This window comes from Conger conger, chromosome 4, assembly GCF_963514075.1.
Source record: "Conger conger chromosome 4, fConCon1.1, whole genome shotgun sequence".
NCBI classification, from domain to species: Eukaryota; Metazoa; Chordata; class Actinopteri; order Anguilliformes; family Congridae; genus Conger; species Conger conger.
Genome location: NC_083763.1, coordinates 58,136,503 through 58,155,831, shown reverse-complemented (window position 1 = coordinate 58,155,831; position 19,329 = coordinate 58,136,503). Strand labels below are relative to the sequence as shown.

Here is a 19,329-nt window from a genome sequence, read left to right as displayed (position 1 = left end):
ACTCTGCGACTAATATCTCATGCCTGCCTCTCCGTCCCTGTCTCAGGATGTGGAAGGACGTCACCGTTAACCTGAAGCTCAAAGACATCGACGCAGCCACAGAAGCCAAGCACCGCCTGGAGGAGAAGCAGAGGGCTGAGGCCCGGGACAGGAAGGAGAAGGAGGTCCAGTGGGAGACCCGGGTGAGCACAGATTCATGAAGCGAACACAACATTTAGCAGTAGTTTAACATATTCATTCATTGCAAACTGAACCGTTCAAAGTCCTGATTCTGGCCTCCACTGCAACTGGGTGTGCAGAATGTGCTGGTTTCTGCATGTCAGGCTTTTCTCTATAATTGGACGGTCAGTCTGGATAGGAGTGCGAAATAAATGCTATGTACGGGGGACACCAGTTTATCAAGGCATGCGAGCCAAAATGATTTGAATATGATATGGGAGTAACATAAGTGTGAGTGTGGAGCAATGCTGTGTGGTTGAGTAAGCTGTGTGTCCAATCCCTGCAGCTGTTCCACGAGGACGGGGAGTGCTGGGTGTATGATGAGCCCCTACTGAAGAGAACGGCAGCACAACGGCACTGAGCTACACCAAGGCCCCGGATGCAAAACAAGAGTCTTAATAAGAACTCCTTTACAAACCACTTCTCATCCAAGCCTTTCGATGACTGCGAATAGAATATGTACTCGGCTCTGCATTTTCAAAATAAAAAAAATAAATTAAAAAAACCTCCAAAAAAAGAAAACTTCTCCAATAATAAAAAAAAAAATGTGTTCCGCCAACCCCACATCCGCCACCTCCACCTCCCCACCCCCCTTCGGGAACGAGCAGGATAAAAACAGGACTGGGAGCGCCTCACCACACAAACAAGCACCCGCAGTCTCACAGGGAGGGCCGTTCCCCCACGGAGGGGGGTGGCGGCGCTTAGATCCAACAGACCTTGAAAACGACAGCGTTCTGTATCTCAGGGAAACTGGGCACTGAGGAAGAAGGCTGGATCTGCAGAAGTTGGAAGGCCTTATTGGTGGAACCAAAGGGGGGGGGGGAACAACCTGGCTTGCCTACAGCTTGTTATAGCTGTACATATAAATATATATTTATATATATATATTATATATATTATTCTTCTGTTCGGTTTCATTTTCTTTTTTTCCGGCAATAGTAATCGTTTAAGGATATGAGCTCACCGGTCACACATCAGGAACCTCTTGCCCCCTTACTGGGAAAGATTGACCTGTATGTAAATTGGATGTTCTTCTGTGTTAATTCCAGCAGTAATTTCACGTGTACTGATGAGGACCAGAAGACCTGCATTCGCGAGATTGATACGCGCTGCGCGGTAACTGTGGTTCTGTTTTCCCACCCTCCATGAGGAACGCAGTCTGTGTGCATAAGTGTGTAGCTGCACAGGGCCGTCAGAAAGGCTAGGCTCATATGATCCAGCTTGGTTTGAATAATAAACTGACCTTCCTGAATTCCTGTTGTACACCCTCTTTAAGTCCACTGGAAAGCACAGTGGCCTGCATTTTGCCTTTTATGAGACTTTTGCAGACTTAGCCAGTGCTTATCCTCAAAGGTTAGGACATTATTCTGCCTAAGACCTTGGCAGTTATCTGTATATATATTTTTCCCCTTTGTGACCTCAATAAATCACAATAGACCTTAATGTCCACGTGCTGCTGTTTTGGAAGTTGTTTGGGCGATGGATTTAGCCCCATTGGGAAAATGGGGTAAATGGAGTGTACAATTAGCGGGGTGACCAACCTTTTAATCTGAAGGCTTTGGTTGCATCAGCTCTTTCAGTAAGTAAATGTGTTAATAACCCAGAACTGGAATGGTTTATGAGCGGAGCGTGCCAAGTCCTGTACTGGGGAGGGACTCTTGGTCTTATGAGAAGCGGCAATACTCTGGTAGTCTTTTAGTGCTGATTACATCTTGTGCACAGAATCTTATAGTGAAGACTCAAAAATGATTACCTGTTTTTAATCAAACCTTATAAATAGCCAAGCTGGATTTTTCCTTTGTTTCAGTCTTAAAATGGGCAATATACCTTTTCTTGGAATGGAATTGGCAGAGATTGTGAACTAAAGCCATTATATTTTGTTTTTCATGTTGTTTTTGTAAATGAATATTAAATTGAGGCCTTGCCATTCATTTCAATATCACTCGCTTGAAAAGAGCAATCAAAATGTATTTTTTATTTTGCATTATTTCAGATCATAACCATTGATTGTACCAGATTCACATGTTCATTGAAGCAGAATATTAAACCTCCATAAATTTGTGTTCTGAGTTTGTCTTTTATTTAGCACTTTCACAAAACGGCAAGACCATTCTGTAATATAATGAATGTATCCTTTAAAGGTGCTTTCATTTATATTCTCTCTCCCCTCTCATATGTCCATGCTTCTGATTGGGCAAATGTGTCGGACATCAGAAATGTAAACGATTTTAAAACTACTCTGCTGTGTTAACTGGTTGAACCATCAGCAAAGTCTTACGACGTCGTTCTTGTTCTAGTGCATGGATGGGGCCCCACGGTCTTTGATGGGTTTGCGTTTCATCGCTCTTTAGCGCCCCCCGCTGGTCGATCAGGCACTTAAAAGTCCTGTGAACCTGCAGGTGAAGTGGTTTTCTGCATGGTTTCATTATGCCACATTTCTGCAAACCCGACATGTGAACTGCCTTAGGGCTTGATATATTTTGGAGGAAAACCCTGCCAGCTACACTTGGCAAATTGGTAGTAATAAAGCTGAAGTATTTAACCTGTCAAACTCAGACAAGATATTTAAATACCTACAATTGACTAGCTTCTCAGGTGTATGTTGTAACATACTTGTTAATTTATACCATAATAATAAGCACAAAAAAAAATTTGACTTCATTCGTTGCCTGAAAGCAAGAGTTTGTTCGGTGAATTACAAGCTACGTAACGTAACAGAAATGTTAAATAGCTTGTGTATGTATTCTGCTCATTCACATCCTTCCAGAGACTTTTTAGAAACCAGCTAAAGCACCTTATTAACAGGTAGAGACCCAAGCCACTGTTCTACATATTGTCCCTCATCCTTAGATCCCTTCTCACTGTAGATTGTTTTTGCAGATTATTTTTCATTTTAAGGACAAAGTTGTAAACAAAACAAATTTCAAACTTCCTGTTTTACAGTATTCTGACCTCATTTTCTATTATACAATCAATGCAATCGATACAGGGTAGTCCGTTCACTGACCCCCAACAAATTGGCACTGAAATAATTTATTTTTACTCTAAACTATATTACCCCAAAGTGATATTTTTTATTTATTTTTTATTTTTTGGGGGGGGGGGTTTCTTCATGATTTCATGCTCCGTCACCTCACCAGAAGGTGCCAACTTTCCTCAATTAACCAGAAGGAGAAAAAAAAGAGTTGTATGGATGGGATCATATCACAAGAATTGTACCACAAATCAAATGTTGAGCAAAATGAGGTCCTCTACTTCCTGTAATGCTTCAATAAGCAAATTAAATTTGGCTCATTCCATTGTCATGCAAACTCAACCATAATTTCTGTATTTCTTGTGAAAAATAAAGACCCCACAAACTGCACAAGCTACTGGCCCATCTCCTTAATACATTCTGATGCCAAACTGTATGTGAAAGTTCTAGCTAACAAAATTAAATATGATGAAGCTTGTTAATCATAACTAAACATGTTTTTAAAAATCTCCCATTCAATGTTTGCAGGCTTTTCAAGTGATCAATACTACATTACCAGAAAAACATTTTTTGTTGAATGCTGAGAATGCTTTTTATTAACTGCAGTGGGATATCTATGGAGAGGTAAAAAGTATGCCCCAAAATGATGCTGTGCTGGAAACTTCTCATTGTAAACACAATGAGAAATTGCTTGGTTATTGCTACTTATTCTGAAATTGTATATATGTCTTGCCTAGCTGAAACCAAGCTAAATCCCAATGCTTTACTTTCTTCTTGAGGAAGTCTGGTATATCCACATAGGTCCCTTAAGTTGTGTTATGTTATAGGGCGGCCTGTAGTGTAGTGGTTAAGGTACATGACTGGGACACGCAAGGTTGGTGATTCGATCCCCGGTGTAGCCACAACAAGATCCGCACAGCCGTTGGGCCCTTGAGCAAGGCCCTTAACCCTGCATTGCTCCAGGGGAGGATTGTCTCCTGCTTAGTCAATCAACTGTACGTCGCTCAGGATAAGAGCATCTGCCAAATGCCAATAATGTAATGTATGTTTAGGCCCCATAATGACTTATCACCTCACAATATGGCACACAGTTATAAAACATTTGAGCACAAATGGCATTTATTCAATCCTAGATTTCACAATAACATACTTATCAGCTCTCTCCATTCCCTCAATGTAGAGAAACGCATACTTTTGCTAACATTTTTGGCCATGGTTTGGACACATTCAGTGACTTAAAATCCCATTATGATCCATTTGGTAACTCATTCTACTTCTGTTTATTTCTGTTCTGCTATGAAGGCCTATTGGATCCCTGGTCAACAGAGCTCCCTGAACGCACACAAGCCTCTTTTATGACAGGGAAAACATTTTATATCTATAATTTATGCATTTAGCTGTTGTACAGAGCAACAATGAGTGCACCAAAAAAGGTCTGTATTCATAAGATTGCCAACACTCCAATTTAATGAGTGTAATGGTTGGGGCATAACACACTGGCAATAGATAATTAATGTGTTCTTTTTGAAGGGCAATATAGGATAGGTAGGAGAGGATTATTTTAAATTATTTACCTGTTGCTTTCATCCAAAGAAACTTAAAGTTCATTAGACTAACAATGTGGGGTTAAGTGCCAAACCACTAATCTTATTGTGACCACACAATCTTCCAGTTGTGCCCTCCAACATCTCCAGGTCTCAGTCAAGCACCTTAGCCTTAGCCATTAGGCTACAGGCTGCCCCAAGATGGGAGTAGGGAATGAGAATCAGGGTAGAGAAGGGGAGGAGAGTTATCTTCTAAACAGATGGGTTGGCAGTCAGTTGATGCAGGAAGGCAGGTCATTCTGAGGTCGGCGGGTCATTCCACCATTAGGGAGCCACTAGACAGAAGAGTTGAGGCGGGGAGCTAGGCACCACATGGCAGCAGAGCATAGAGCACAGTTTTGCAGACCTGAAGGTGTGGGGTGCAGCTCCTCTAGCAGTCTTGTATGCCAACAACAGAGTTGATGCAGGCAGCCACCGGGACCCTGTGAAGGGAATGTAGCACCGGGACACAATGGAGGGAATGCAGGAGGGACGTGACATGGGAGAATTTAGGGAGGCTGAAAGCATTCTGGATGAACTGAAGGGGCTGGAGAGAGTACTGTGGAAGCTTGGGTGGAAGCTTGGCCAGTGGGGAATTTCAGTAGTGCAGTCAGGAGATGAAGAGAGTTTGACCCAGGAGCTGGGCAGCGTCCCTGGTGAGGAACTGCAGATGTTGTAATGTGCAAACCTGCAGGATTATGAGAGCAACATATGGCTCTGTAAGACTGTTGACTATCCAGTCACTCCAATATTCCTGGGCAGGAGTCACTGTGGAGAGAGAGCTCCTACAGAGGGCAGCTTGGTGTTGTTAGGGATTCTCTTTAGTTTGCCGGGAGACATTCATTACATTACATTTTTTTACATTATTGGCATTTGGCAGACGCTCTTATCCAGAGTGACGTACAACAAAGTGCATACCCATAACCAGGGATAAGTTCGCTGAAGTACAATTTCAATTGCTACCTGTACAGCAAAGATAAGGACGAGGGCTCTTTTTTTTTTTTGAGAACAAAGAAACAAACAAACAGAGCAAAAGTGACCAAAGTTAACTATCCAAACACTGCTTACCTAGCCAACTAAGAATACCGATACACAAAGCAAGTCACAGAGACAACAATTAAGGTTTACAGGGAGGTAGGGAGGGGTGGGGAGAGGTGCTGCTTGAAGAGGTGTGTCTTCAGCTTGCGCTTGAAGGTGGGGAGAGATTCTACAGTTCTGACCTCAACGGGGAGTTCGTTCCACCACCGTGGAGCCAGAACAGACAGTAGTCGTGAGCGTGATGTGAAGGTTCGGAGAGGGGGAGGTGCCAAGCGGCCTGTGGAGGCTGAACGAAGAGGTCTGGCAGGGGTGTAGGGTCTGATGATTTTTGTAGATAAGCTGGGGAAGACCCTTTAACTGCTTGGAAGGCTAGCACCAATGTTTTGAATTTGATGCGAGCCATGACAGGCAGCCAGTGGAGGGAAGTAAGCAGGGGGGTGACGTGTGAGTATTTGGGAAGGTTGAAGACCAGGCGAGCTGCTGCATTCTGGATGAGTTGGAGGGGTCTGATGCCAGACGCTGGGAGGCCAGCCAAGAGGGAATTGCAGTAGTCCAGGCGGGACAGAACCATCGCTTGGACCAGGAGCTGGGTCGAGTAGGGGGTGAGAAAGGGGCAGATTCTCCGTATGTTGTATAGGAAGAACCTGCATGACCGGGTCACCGCCACAATGTTCTCGGAGAGGGACAGTCTGCTGTCCATCACCACACCGAGGTTCCTTGCACTGGGTGACGGCGTGAGTGTGGTATCCCCGAGGGAAATGGAGAGATCCAGATGGGGAGAGGTTTTAGCAGGGATGAATATCATTTCAGTCTTGCCTGGGTTGAGCTTTAGATGGTGGTTGTCCATCCAGCTCTGGATGTCCCTCAGGCAAGCAGAGATACGGGCTGAAACCTGCGTATCAGACGGCGGGAACGAGACGAAGAGTTGGGTATCGTCCGCGTAGCAGTGGTAGGATAGCCCATGTGCAGTGATCACAGGGCCAAGGGAGCGAGTGTAAAGAGAAAAAAGAAGCGGGCCTAGGACTGAGCCCTGGGGAACTCCTGTGGCGAGGGGCCGAGGTGTCGATACCGAACCAGCCCAGGCAACCTGGAAGGAGCGACCAGAGAGGTAGGACTCAATCCAGTCCAGGGCTGTGCCACAGATGCCCGTTGCTGACATTCAACTGGAGATTTAAGAAAATTGTGGGTTTTTGTTATTATTTTGTGTTTGATTACGATCAAGTCAAGAGCACAGGACACATGTTAAGTCAAGGGGAAGATAGTGTAGTGATCAGATCAGTCATAAAAATATCTAGATCTAAAAATATCTTGAGATTATTTCTCCAGCTGCTAAAATTAACCTTGATTCCCAACAAGGTGTCTACACTCACCATCTACAAACAGGGAGCAACACTGATATTCACCATGGATTTCAGTGTGCTTAGATTGGAAAAGCAAATCTTCATATATTTGGATAGTTGTTCCATTTATAATACAATTATGTGGTCGAGATTTTTAAACTCTAGACTGACATTTTTGGGCGAACATAGTTCCTTGCTAGTTTCGACGAAATCAGTTGCGAAGGTACCATAGGAAAATTACACGCACTGACTAACGGCTACTTATCTGCAAAATCCCCAGTCGGCAGTCGATGCATCCGGGATGCAGCAGATCCGTATGACGCGATACATCACGTGTTCCGATTAATTTTAGTGTGTCTAGTTTGTTTATTCATTTACTTAATTAACTATGTGTATTTGTGTTTATATTAAAGTGAAAGGTTTTTTTTTTAGTTTCTTTACACAAAAAAAGTAATTAATGTTGCGTATATCTTCCCGTGAGCCAGTGCGACACATTCGAGAGTCTGTTCCAAACGTCCGATCCAGGATCAGTGTATTTCAGTGAATTGCCCACCCCAATGGTACTTCTTGTAAGTGTGCAGCTGATTTACAGTCAGTGCTCGTATGCAAATTCTGGCCAATGGTGAGCATTATAATGTGATCAGTTTACCATAAAACTCAAAGAACTTCCTCTCTTCGGTCTCATTCCAACAGATTTTTGACTGGGTAAGTAGCTTCTTTCGCAACGTGCTGACATGTAATAGCTTAAGCTTATGTTCCCCCTCACCTGCAAATTGTTAGGCAGTGACACTGAAATATATTTAAAGTATTGCTTTAGTCGTAGTTTTTGTTTAACCTAAGTTACATAGCGTTTAAAAAAAATAATAATCTTGGCAGCAGGCTCGTGGTGGGCCCTGTTGTACAGTAGCTAGCTAAGGGTAAATCTTGGCTGCCACGTGGGTAACGTTAGCATCATCTCAGCTACAGCTCTCGTTTAGCTAACCTGTTTGCTGGCCCAATGTTGCGGGTTGGTTTCCTCGTTGCACTGGCCTTGGCTTGCCCGAGTTTGCCATGTTGGTTCTTGCTAGCTAACGATGGCTGACATTTTCCATGTTCGGCTACAAGTAATTTTTGTACGTCTTGCCGCATGTAGTTAATTGCTAGCTAGTAGCTCGTTGATGAAGCACGTGTTAACTTTGCTTATGTTTTAGCTGGGGGCAGTAATTACGGATAGCGATTGTGCTCCGTAGTTAACATATTACGCTCACGTGGGTAAAATAGAAGTAGGTTATCGTTGGCTGCATGCGAAGGCTAGTTGTAATGTAAAATCGACTTTTCTGCATGCAAAATGTGCATTTAAATTGGTTGCTCTTGTGATTTTGTATTTGAGTAACTCATTTTTAAAGGATAATTAAGGAAAATGTTAAGTGGGCTAGGGCTTGTTTTGCCATTATAAAAGCTAGAATTGTTTCTAAAAATTTATATTAATTGCAGTACCCCCCCAGCCCTAATCCCAATGGCACCAATGGATGCGACATTCCCAAGGTAATTCATTATTCTCACAATTTGATCGCTTCAGAACCCGGCGTCATTGCTATAGCTAATTCCCAAAGCAAATTCAGTTTCCTCAATCTGTGTCTTCCTTTTTCCAGGTCGTGTGTTCAGAAAGTTGCCACCGTGCAATCCCACAGACACCCACACGAAAGGTATGCGGTTTATCATTGGCAAATGGGTTTATACCTTGTGCCACAATGATGACCCCTATTTGCTACTCTTGACCAAACAGGATGACGAGACTGCAACCACCAATTGCAATCAATCTGAGGCACAGAATTGAAGTCACTGAATTCTGGAGTGTGTAACGTTTGGTCTTGATCAACTTATTTTTCCCTCTTAGGTGAAGAAATGCTGTATACACTGCTCAGGTGAAGAAATGCTGTATACACTGCTCAGGTAATCAAATTTATATTAATACATGCAATTGTTTTAATTCAAGTCTCTGACTTGAGCTTTGTGCTATACTGTTTATGATGATTGTTTAAAAAACAATGGGAATCTCTCTGAAAAAGGATGAGGGAAACTTTTTGAACTGAAATGGTGTGCTGTGTAATTGTTGTAGTCTGGCATCGGTTGCAGCATTGCAATAATGTTGACTTCTTTAACAGCAAATGGCAGATGTACCTTGGACACTGACGTCAGGAACAGGGCAGGAAGGGTAAGTTAAGTCCCATCTTCATCCTGTAGTAAGAAACCGATACAATGATGACAGCATAGTTCAGCAGATTTACCATGAAGAACAAATAGCATTGTCTTTCGCTCCTAGCTGATGTATCGCTCATGTCAAAATGGCATTACGATGGTTGAGCCTCCTGTGCCTAATCAATCGGTCTTTGCAGGGTTCCTGACTTGGGGGCAGTTTGAGCAGCTTCATATGGCATCGAAAGGTATGGTTCCTTTATTTTTTTATTTTTTTATTCAATACTGTGTAATGATAGGATGACTGCATAGTTCAGCAGCTCTCCCATGATTAACTAATAGCATCTCCCAGCTGATGTATCATTCATCACATCAAAGTGGAATTATTTTTGGTTTGAGGCTACAGTGCCTAATCAAGCTCTCTTTGCAGATTTCCCAAATGCCAGTTTGTGCTGCTTCATTTGGCACCAAGAGGTATGTTTCCTTTGGTTTGAAGTTTAATTACTTAATGTAGTGATACGATGATGACCGCATAGTTCAGCAGATTTCCCATGAAGAACTAATAGCATTGTCTTTCGCTCCTAGCTGATGTATCAAATGCGTATCCTTATGCTTTTGCTGGTGGCGCAAGTACAGTGCCTGACCATCTTCTCTCTTTCAGATGCTGCAACATGCTTGCTTTTCTACATCTGCCCACTGAAAGGTACTACTTTTATTGTGCTGTAAATATTAATGAGAACTTATTTTGGCATGGCTCTATGATCTGTGGGACAGTCATTTGAATGCGGAGCTCTTAATTGGGGCCTATTTGTAGGAGATTTTCATGCATTTGGTATCCGCTTTGTTTAAATGTCCTATTTAAAGCTCATGTTGCCCACTGAAGAAACCTTCCCAAACGCCTTCTGACCTGTGTGATGATCACCTCCACTGACTTCCCCATGGAGTTTGGATATTAGCTCTAACTGAACTGGTCAGGGCTGACTCTGTCCCAGTGCTCCTGTGCTTTATTTTGCTAATATTTTCAACTCTTGCAGGTGCTCGGCTCACGGCGCAGTGGAGTAGTGCCAGTTGCAGCATGCTTGTCCTTTAGGTAAGTGTGAGTGCCACGGCTGCAAATCTTTTTGACCAGTAATTTGGGTTTCATGATGCTTCAAATGTCTGACCTGAAAAACAAATGTGGAAACTATTAGAACTGAAGATCCCAGTCAGTTTGTTTTTTCATTGTGGCTATTCAAGTTCCTGTGCTAACTGATAACTCTCCTAGGCTACCATGACTGTTGGAGGGGAACCTGAAACTGGATTCAGAAGTTTGCATGAGTACTGGATTTTTCAACGAGTAACCTGTAATGAATAGTTAGGTTTGTTTTTCACCCTCAATGGCACCTAGGTGGCAGATGGCTGTGTTTTGCTTGTTCCTACCAATTCCATTCAGCTGTCCGAACTGAGTTCCAATGGACCCGTTTCAGATTCTCTTTCCCCAAACCCCCTGGGGTTGGGGTGTTAAGTGTGTGAAAATGTGGGGAAGGAACATGCAGGCATGTGACGACAGCACAAGATTACCACTGACATGAGCGTGTACCCCCTCGGTGCTGTTTTGGGAACAAATTTAGCTAACTTAATGAATGGAGCCTGCTCATTTTGGTAGTGATGGTCTGAGGAGCTTTCTGGAAAAGTTCCATGTAAACCGTTTCAATGTATAAATGAGATTTGTACCTTCTATTTTTGTAATAAACAAGTTTGAAATACTCGTCAGTCTTGTGAATTTCATATGGCTCCAATGTTGGGTAAACTTCAGTGACCACAGGCATTTTGTCAACTGGAAGTTGTTGTTCCAATTGTCCATTTAAAATGACTGGATTAGTTAATCTCTCACCCACAATGGTATACTAAAATGCAGCTAAAAGTCAATCATTACACTGCACACTTCAACCCCACTTCAGCATCCTCTGGTCTGAACCTGGCAGCTCCCTGTGGTTCTTCGATGGGCTATGATGAAACGCCTTTTTTTCTTTTCTTTTTTTTTTTTTATTGGTGTAAAAAGAAAATCTAGCTGGTCCTGACGCATGCCCTTTGAGGTTGGCACAGAACATCTCTACCCCGTGGTCTTGCCTAGTGTCATAAAGCCTTTTTGTATCTGGCATTGGCGAATGGCGTCCCCAATAAATGAGTTTTTGCACGTTCGACTTACCAAAGAATTCTTACGAGCACTATTCGAAAACCAATATTTTACGCTCATTTCGTCTGCATTTCATGTACCCAAATACTCCGTTACAGGTCTGGTTGGGTTATTGAGGATGTGATCAAATGTTTTACCCAGGATGCCTCTTCCCCTCACGATTGGGTCACCAGGATATGACGTAATTTAAATGAGCAAGGAACGTGAGGAACTCCCACAATGTTTTATGGTGGTTGCGTCGGTGAGCTCTTCGCTTTCAAGATTAGCTTGAATGGACGGAGGTGAAAGGTGGATGTACAATCGCGTTCATAATTCTTACATTTTCTGTGAAACTCTTCTGATCGTCCAATGAGTCTTCTTCGTCTCTTGCCCGTGATCTGGGCTGTTTCTGTAAAGGCAGATTTTTTCCAGTTTGATAGTATTTCAAACGTATCAACATATTATTTTAATTATATTTACTGTAATATCTGGGAGGGGGAGTGTCAACCGCACCAGGATGATGCTACCCAGCAAGGTAAGGAGAACCGTTTTTAAATAATATGGCCCATTTGATGTGAAAATAACTGACATGCTAGCTAGCACGCTAACTAGCTAGCTCATCTCAAACGTGGCGAATTTGAGATCAGAGGCTTTGTTCTATGGCACATTATTCTGTGTTTGACATTGCAGATTTATGGCTTTACTGCAGTATTTGGTTAAACAAAAAAAATGACATTCTTACCCTAATGTACTGTTCGCAAACGTTAGCCAGCTAGCTGACTTGGGTCTTAAACACGTCGCTATGCGCTGCATTGCGAAGTGTACATGTGTGCACGCCGATATAAATTGACGGTAAATATTAACGTCGCGTCAAAACTGCCATCCCATGTCAAAATTACTTCTCAGTGCACTCACTGTTATCACGAATGAAAACATTTCATCATTTTTTTTTCATTACAAGAGAAATGAAAATGAAAATGCGACTAGTACAGCCAGTTCTGAACACTACCTTTTCGATTCTTAGAAGGAAATGTATGTCTACCCATCATACAGCTAACTTTTAGCATGCTGTTTTAAATATTCTTTTGGAAGGTGATTTTTAAAAAGTGATGCGAACTTGCAGAACCAGAATTTGTGCTGTCAATTGGCTGTTGCAGTTCTTCATGTTACTGTGTTCATTTCAGTGCCTTCAGGGGATTTCTGGTCAGTGTTCCCACAGGACTACATGCGAACGTTATCAGAGTGGTATTGCAGTCTTGGACAGTGCTGCGACACAGGAGACTGTCGGATTACAAATAATATCACAGGTGTTGTTTTCCCCTTTTAATTCAGCTGTTTGCAAATACCCATGATTTTGACCTCAAGTTGAACTGTTTTGTTCCACGATATTTCCCACTTGTATCCTGTATAATGTGCGTGCACAAGATAAACGGGTAGTACATTTCTTTATGTATTGAAACAGTACATTAAAGGCAATTTTGGACACAAAAGCCACAGATATTGGCCTTGGTTAACCATTTTTCATAATTGTCACCCACTACGTTCTGTGCTCCTAAATTCAGGATTGGCGAGGGATCTGGAGATAAGGCTTCACGGGCAGCACCTAGTCCAGTCTGTTGTCCTGAAGGCAGTACAGGGCTTCATTAGCAACCCTGATCCAAACAAGCCCCTGACCCTGTCCTTCCATGGCTGGTCTGGGACTGGCAAGAACTTTGTGGCCCGGCTTGTTGCGGACAATCTGTACCGGGACGGAGTGAAAAGTGAATGTGTGCGCCTGTTCATTGCCCCATTCCACTTCCCACATGCCAAGCTGGTGGATGTGTACAAGGTGAGCACATCTGGCCCAGCTCCGGACACACCATTTCAGTTTGTTTGCTTTTTGGAGAGGAGGCGTGTAGGCAAATGTCCAAGCAGTTACGATCAGAGTTGCGGGGGTACATGACTGTCACTTGGCACATAATCATTGCATTGCAAAATTATGTTGATTCGATTGTGCAACAGAACTGGGTTCAGTGAGGTATCACAGAACTACAGGTTGTACAGCAAATATGACAAAACATGATAAAGGCCAGCTTTGGAGTAAAAAAAGGTTTTTGCTGATGTTGTGAAATTATTTTTATGGGATACTGTGTACTCCATCATCATTCCCTTGATTTATCGCAATTGCAATACAGTTGGTACACATTGATTAATGCTAGAACAGTAGCCGGGGGTGAGAGACTAGGAACTAGTCTAATCAACTGACATGCTAATTCAGTCATGGCAGGTTTCACAGATTCTCTACATTTTTTCTATTCTTGTGTAAAGTATTATTCCCGATGAAGGGTTGCAAATATAATGTCAAAATGTATATATTCTTTTATGTATTTCTGACAACTGCCATTGCTGTAAATAAGCATCATTTTCATCAAGCCTGAGCGACCTTCCTTTTTCTTTTTACACAGCCCTAGTAGCATGTATATGGTCAGAGCTCATAGTCTGAGTGTGAGTGTGTGTGTGTGTGTGTGTGCACACGAGTTTGAGTTTGTCTGATGCACTGCTATCCTGTGCAGGGCCAGCTGAGGGAGGCAGTCCGTGACACGGTTCTGCGCTGCCAGCAGGCACTCTTCATCTTTGATGAGGCAGAGAAGCTGCACCCCGGCCTTATTGATGCAGTCAAGCCATACATGGACCACTATGACAATGTGGATGGGGTCAACTACAGAAGGGCCATCTTCCTCTTCCTAAGGTGAGTGAGGAAGGCGTCTGTCCATTTTCCCATTTGCAACAGCTTTGCTGAGTGGGGGCTCCACAAAGTCTGCAACGCAGTAAAAGTGCAGTGGGCTTTATGTTAATATTTACATTTGGCAGATGTTTTTATTCAGAGCAACTTGCAAAACTTGATTTTCTTTTTTTTTTTTATGCATACAATCTATTTATAATTTCACTGAAGAAGTTTGGGTTATATAATTAGAACACATATCTCTGTTAAGGACTTTGCTGAAAGGTACCACAGCAGTCTCGGAATCAAACCTGCAACCTCTGAGTGACAATTTGTGTTCCCTAACCACTGTCCTATCTCTGGCCAATGAGGTGTGATGGAGCCCCCACAACAAATCAGTCTTTTTATGGGAGCTCATTGGAGGCTAATCGGATTGTGAGTAGATACATTTTATGGTGTTTTTTTTCTCAGTAATATTGGTGGGGCAGCGATCAATGATGTAACGTTGGACTTCTGGCACTCGGGGCAGAACCGAGAGGACATTGGAATGGAGGACTTGGAGCACCGGATACGTTCTGAAGCTGTTGAGTCCCAAGGTACTGCACTTAAGGTCATATTATCTACTCTTAATGCATATCCCAGGCCATAGCAGTGATTAATTACAGTGAACCCTATGACTCCAAGATGTTATATAAATTCATGCGTCATAACTAGTCTACACATGGTACACCAGTGTTCTGTCCCATGCCACTCTCAAATTACACCCACAGTAGGTTGGTAATCATGTTAACAGCAAGTGTTTTTCTTCCTATGTTCTAAGTATTATTTCTGTTTCTCAGGAGGCTTTGCTCAGAGTGAGTTAATGTCTGGTCACCTGATTGACTTCTTTGTGCCATTCTTACCACTGGAGTACCGGCATGTCAAGCTGTGTGCCCAAGACGCTTATGCTGCCCGTGGCCTGCAGCCCAGTGAAGCCACACTGGATGAGGTGGCCAAGGCTATGATGTATGTGCCCAAGGAGGAGAAGCTCTTTTCTGCTCAGGGCTGCAAATCCGTTCCCCAAAGGATCAATTTCTTCCTGCCCTAAGGGGACAGGTCCAGGTCCATCACATAAACACTCCCCAGGAAGTGATGGAATGACAACAATGGAGGGAGGGGTTGTATCTGACTTACACTATGTCCATGGGCATGGAATATTCCACCCCTCACGCCATGATGCTGTGAACTGGTGGTTGGTGCAGAGTCTGGTTTCTCTTCACCATGTTCACCAACCAAATGAAGGACACTGCACTGTTAGCAACATGTATTTGTTTGCTGTTTTTTTTCTTCTTCTTTGTTTTAAAGTTTATTTCATATCCAGTCTGCTCACCAGTCTTGCATTGATGTGTCCTGATTGGTACACAATAGACTGGTCCAGCTCAGGTCAGTTCTAGAGCCACTTGTAGGACTTAGACTCGGCATCTACAATGGCTTTTATCCCCTATTTTTTCCAGGTACTATTGATGTATAATGAATGAATGAATGAATATACTTATGTATTGTTTTAACGCACATTGGTTTCACAACTGTAAAGTTTTTTATTATGCTTCATGAAACTACTACCAGCTTAAATTAAACTTGAGTTTAGGTCATTAACACTCATTCATGAAGTGTAGTGTGTGGCACACACCATGACACTCCTCATATGCATTGACTGTGTAGATCTGGCTGGTGGACTGCAGAGTAGTTGAAAGTAGCAGCTGGTGTTAACAGGAAGGAAGAGGAAGGTTTGAAAGCAATAACTTTTTTCAGTTTTTTAATGTTTATATTATGTGTTTTTGATGGGCGTGGAGTCTTTTTAATGTGTGCTTGAAGATGGCAGTAGATATTTATTTTGATTGTAGATGTGATTGGACTTTTTGACTCAGTAGAAGGTTATTTAATGGTTTCACATGTCAGGGAAGGTCAAAATGTGGGTGTTTACTTGTAATCTTGAATTTGATTATAATTTTATTGTAAACTGTTTTTTAAGAATGCATGTTTTATTTTTTTCCAGTTGTGACATACAATATATTTTTTGAGATGGGCACATTTGACATTTTTCATGAAGCTAAACATGATTTTTCAAGACTTGGATTTAATTATTTTCTATCTGAAGTTTTTTCTTGAATTAACCAGGTTGATTCATACATTCACATACAGTTGTACTGTATTGGGAATAATTACATTTTATTCCATCACCATCAAGTGATGACTGGCTTACTGCTAAATGATGGTTTGACTAATCAATTTATGTTACTCTGTGTTTTTAGGTGAATATTCTATGTTTTTATGTCTCACTATTTTGCTTTGTTGTATTTGGGCAATTGTGACATGTACACAATTACGAATACAACTTGTATTAAAATTGCTGCTGGCAGTTTTCACCGCTGTAAAGCTAAATAATGTCATTCATTGATTGGTGTTAACATTTTCATGAAACAGACTTTTAAATGTCTAATATATTCATTAAAATGTTTTTTGGGGGAAATATTCAAAAACAAAATCAGTTTCATGACAAGGTTTCAAATGAAGGCTGTGAAGAACTGTGTCGAAGCAGCTAATGTGTGATGTGCCATTGTCAACGTTGTATAGGTGACAGATACAACCTGCTCTTCCAGTGTTGAACGCATTTGCATTGAAACTCCACATCCACATCCACATGCCAGATCAGTTGACACATTTGCGCTATTTCCTTTTCCTTTGCTGAGCTGTGAAAGAACATGATTATCAGACCAGCATTGTATATTGCGTGTAGGTATAAAGTGATACTGCATGGAAATATTGATTGAAGTGTCATTGGTTAACCAACAGAAACTGAATTTAGGAATTTTAAATGTGTTGACATATTTTATGACCATTGAAAGACCAGTGTTGATCATTTGACCAAGGAAAATATTTGCCCATGAGTGAAATGGCAGTTTAATTGTTATCCATCAGTCCACCATCAACTAAGTCTGCAGAAATCAGTTCTTTACAAACTGTTGTTTGTTTGACTGGCTGAAATGTGACAGTTTGGCAGCATTTGGGAATGATCCATCCTGGACTTTTGCAAAATGCCCCATCATGCAATTCATCATTGGATTTGTTTGTGGTTTCATTTGACACCCGTACTGTACGTGTTGTGACAATGGTTGATGGACTCATTACTACTGTATTATATTTTTATTCCCCACTTTTATTCAAATTATTAATTTATAGTGTTGTCTGATTGATGTAAACACATTATCAAGTCTCATCATGGAGGAAAGGAACATTTATTGCACTGGAATAATAATGTAAGTGGACTGAATATAGGTGAGCAATTTTGGATTATTTTGTTTTAAGCAGCTTTCTGGTTAGTACTATATTTTATTTAAATGTATTGCTAAGTTTATTACACTGTATGTGAACTAAAAGTATAAATGTTTATTCTCAAACCAGGCTTCCAATTATTCTTCATAAGTTTTTTTCTGGTGGCATTATGGCTGCTGGACCATGATGCCTCAAGACAGTCAGATGAAGAATAACTGTTGAGCAGATACGTTGATTGTAGTCCCAAACTAAAATTGAGCACCTTTTTAGAGTTATTAGGCAGATGGTTTTTATTGCATTGTCAGTTATGTCAGCATTGCCTCATTGGTACAGGAAGAGTGTGTCCCCACGCTTGACCCTCGTGGCCTGGCCCTTAGGCCGGGGCTGTGTTGAGCGACGTAGAGATGTTGGCTGTGAAAACATGACTGCACCTGCATGTCTACCTCAGAGGTGGATAACGGATTTACTCAAATGAGGCACTAGTTAATGAATTAACATGCAGTTTATTTAGGAGAAAACTCCTAACTTTTTTACTAACACTTTATTCACATGGGTGAAATCAGAGATGCATACAGATAGAGGCATACATGATTGTGCACCATGGTCTCCCCTCTATTAATGCCATTAATGTCAGTTATTTTAATGATTAAGACCACTTATTCCAATGGAAAGACTGCACAAACATTGTACAGAACATTTAGGAAAGATATACAGTGTCATGAAAAAGTATTTGCTCCCTTCCTTTCCTCTACTATTGCATATTTGTCACACTGAATGGTTTCAGATCTTTAGACTAAATTAAATATTAAACAACGGGAACCTGAGTAAACACAAAAAAAGTAGTTGCCCTTTAGCAGCAATGACTGCAAACCCTTCCTATAATTTGATATCAGTCAGTCATCTCTGTTGAGGAATTTTAATCCACTCTGTTGCTTTAATAAAGACAGTAGGTAGATTTCTGAGCATTAACTGTTTTTTCAGGTCCACATCTCTATTGGACTCAAGTCAGGACTTTGACTATTATGCTTCAGCTCATTCTAAATCATTTTCAGGTACTGAGCAGAATTAATGGTTCCTTTAATAATGGCAACAAACCATCTCCAGACCACACTACCACCATGTTTGAGTGTTGCTATGATTTCCTTACTATAAAGTGCTGTATTTACTTAATGGACCTGTATTATTAAAAATGTTACACTTTTGACTAAACTGTCCATAGAACATTATTCCAAAAGGCTTGGGGGTCATCCAGGTGTTTTTTATTGTGCAATTGTGAGATAAGCGTTGATGTTTCTCTTGGTTAGCAGAGGTTTCACCTTTATACTTTCTCATGAATCCCTTCTTTGCCCGATCTCTTTCTTATTGTAGAGCCACTCGCATTAGCTGAAGCTAGAAAGGTCTGCAGATCTTTGGATGTTCTTCTGGGATAATTTATGATGTCCTCGATGAATTGTTGCTGCACCCATGGAGGAATTTCGGCACTCAAGTGTTCTCCATTTGGAGATAATGGCTCCCATTGTGGTTCAGTGGAGGCACAGAGCCTTAGAAATTGCTTTGTAACTCTTTGCAGGTTGATATACAGTGTAGTTTGTAATTATCTGTACAGTGACACATTTTCTGTTGTTTTCAATCTATACTCCAGCAAACAAACACTTGAAATAAAACAATCACTATGTGTTTTCAGGAGTACAGAGGAAAAACAACAAAAAAATGGATTTTAACAACTTTTTTCTCATCTCATCTGAAAATTCCTTTTCTCATGGCATACAAACCAACCAATTTGTATGAATTAAAGCAGTTCTGCAGAGAAATGTGGTCTAAAATGGTCCTCC

General features: G+C 41.6%; 2 protein-coding genes, 1 long non-coding RNA gene and 4 other non-coding genes across 13 annotated transcripts in view; all 7 read left to right on the top strand.

Annotated features, from left to right (window-relative positions):
• The window catches only part of osbpl9 (oxysterol binding protein-like 9), a 36,071-nt gene extending 33,791 nt beyond the window's left edge, over nt 1-2,280 (top strand). For all 5 annotated transcript variants that reach the window (XM_061238014.1, XM_061238012.1, XM_061238013.1 and 2 more), the window contains 2 exons: nt 47-182; nt 506-2,280. In XM_061238014.1, coding sequence (XP_061093998.1) covers nt 47-182; nt 506-580 — 211 coding nt within the window. In that variant the 3' untranslated portion in view covers nt 581-2,280. The remainder of the gene's footprint in view (nt 1-46; nt 183-505) is intronic.
• A 5,536-nt stretch (nt 2,281-7,816) lies between these two features.
• On the top strand, nt 7,817-11,074 carry LOC133127063 (uncharacterized). Of its 3 annotated transcripts, XR_009708582.1 has the most exons (10): nt 7,817-7,859; nt 8,628-8,678; nt 8,786-8,839; nt 9,031-9,058; nt 9,299-9,348; nt 9,530-9,577; nt 9,760-9,803; nt 9,991-10,032; nt 10,364-10,419; nt 10,594-11,074. It is a non-coding gene; the product is annotated as an uncharacterized LOC133127063 (long non-coding RNA). The 3 variants fall into 3 exon arrangements; XR_009708581.1 differs by lacking the exons at nt 9,031-9,058; nt 10,364-10,419; nt 10,594-11,074 and adding an exon at nt 9,059-9,086 and having other exon boundaries at nt 9,991-10,355; XR_009708580.1 differs by lacking the exons at nt 10,364-10,419; nt 10,594-11,074 and having other exon boundaries at nt 9,991-10,355.
• Nucleotides 9,153-9,233, top strand: LOC133127799 (small nucleolar RNA SNORD79). The gene has a single exon (XR_009708661.1). It is a non-coding gene; the product is annotated as a small nucleolar RNA SNORD79 (small nucleolar RNA).
• On the top strand, nt 9,385-9,468 carry LOC133127803 (small nucleolar RNA snR60/Z15/Z230/Z193/J17). The gene has a single exon (XR_009708665.1). It is a non-coding gene; the product is annotated as a small nucleolar RNA snR60/Z15/Z230/Z193/J17 (small nucleolar RNA).
• LOC133127804 (small nucleolar RNA snR60/Z15/Z230/Z193/J17) lies at nt 9,843-9,926 on the top strand. Its single transcript, XR_009708666.1, has one exon. It is a non-coding gene; the product is annotated as a small nucleolar RNA snR60/Z15/Z230/Z193/J17 (small nucleolar RNA).
• Nucleotides 10,467-10,529, top strand: LOC133127813 (small nucleolar RNA SNORD78). The gene has a single exon (XR_009708675.1). It is a non-coding gene; the product is annotated as a small nucleolar RNA SNORD78 (small nucleolar RNA).
• Nucleotides 11,075-11,709: 635 nt separating the features above from the next.
• tor3a (torsin family 3, member A) lies at nt 11,710-18,706 on the top strand. The gene is made up of 6 exons (XM_061239353.1): nt 11,710-12,019; nt 12,669-12,791; nt 13,047-13,312; nt 14,037-14,212; nt 14,657-14,781; nt 15,025-18,706. Exons 1-6 carry the CDS (start codon nt 11,854-11,856, stop codon nt 15,270-15,272), a joined length of 1,104 nt encoding a protein of 367 aa, XP_061095337.1. The 5' UTR covers nt 11,710-11,853; the 3' UTR covers nt 15,273-18,706.
• Nucleotides 18,707-19,329: the final 623 nt, after the last annotated feature.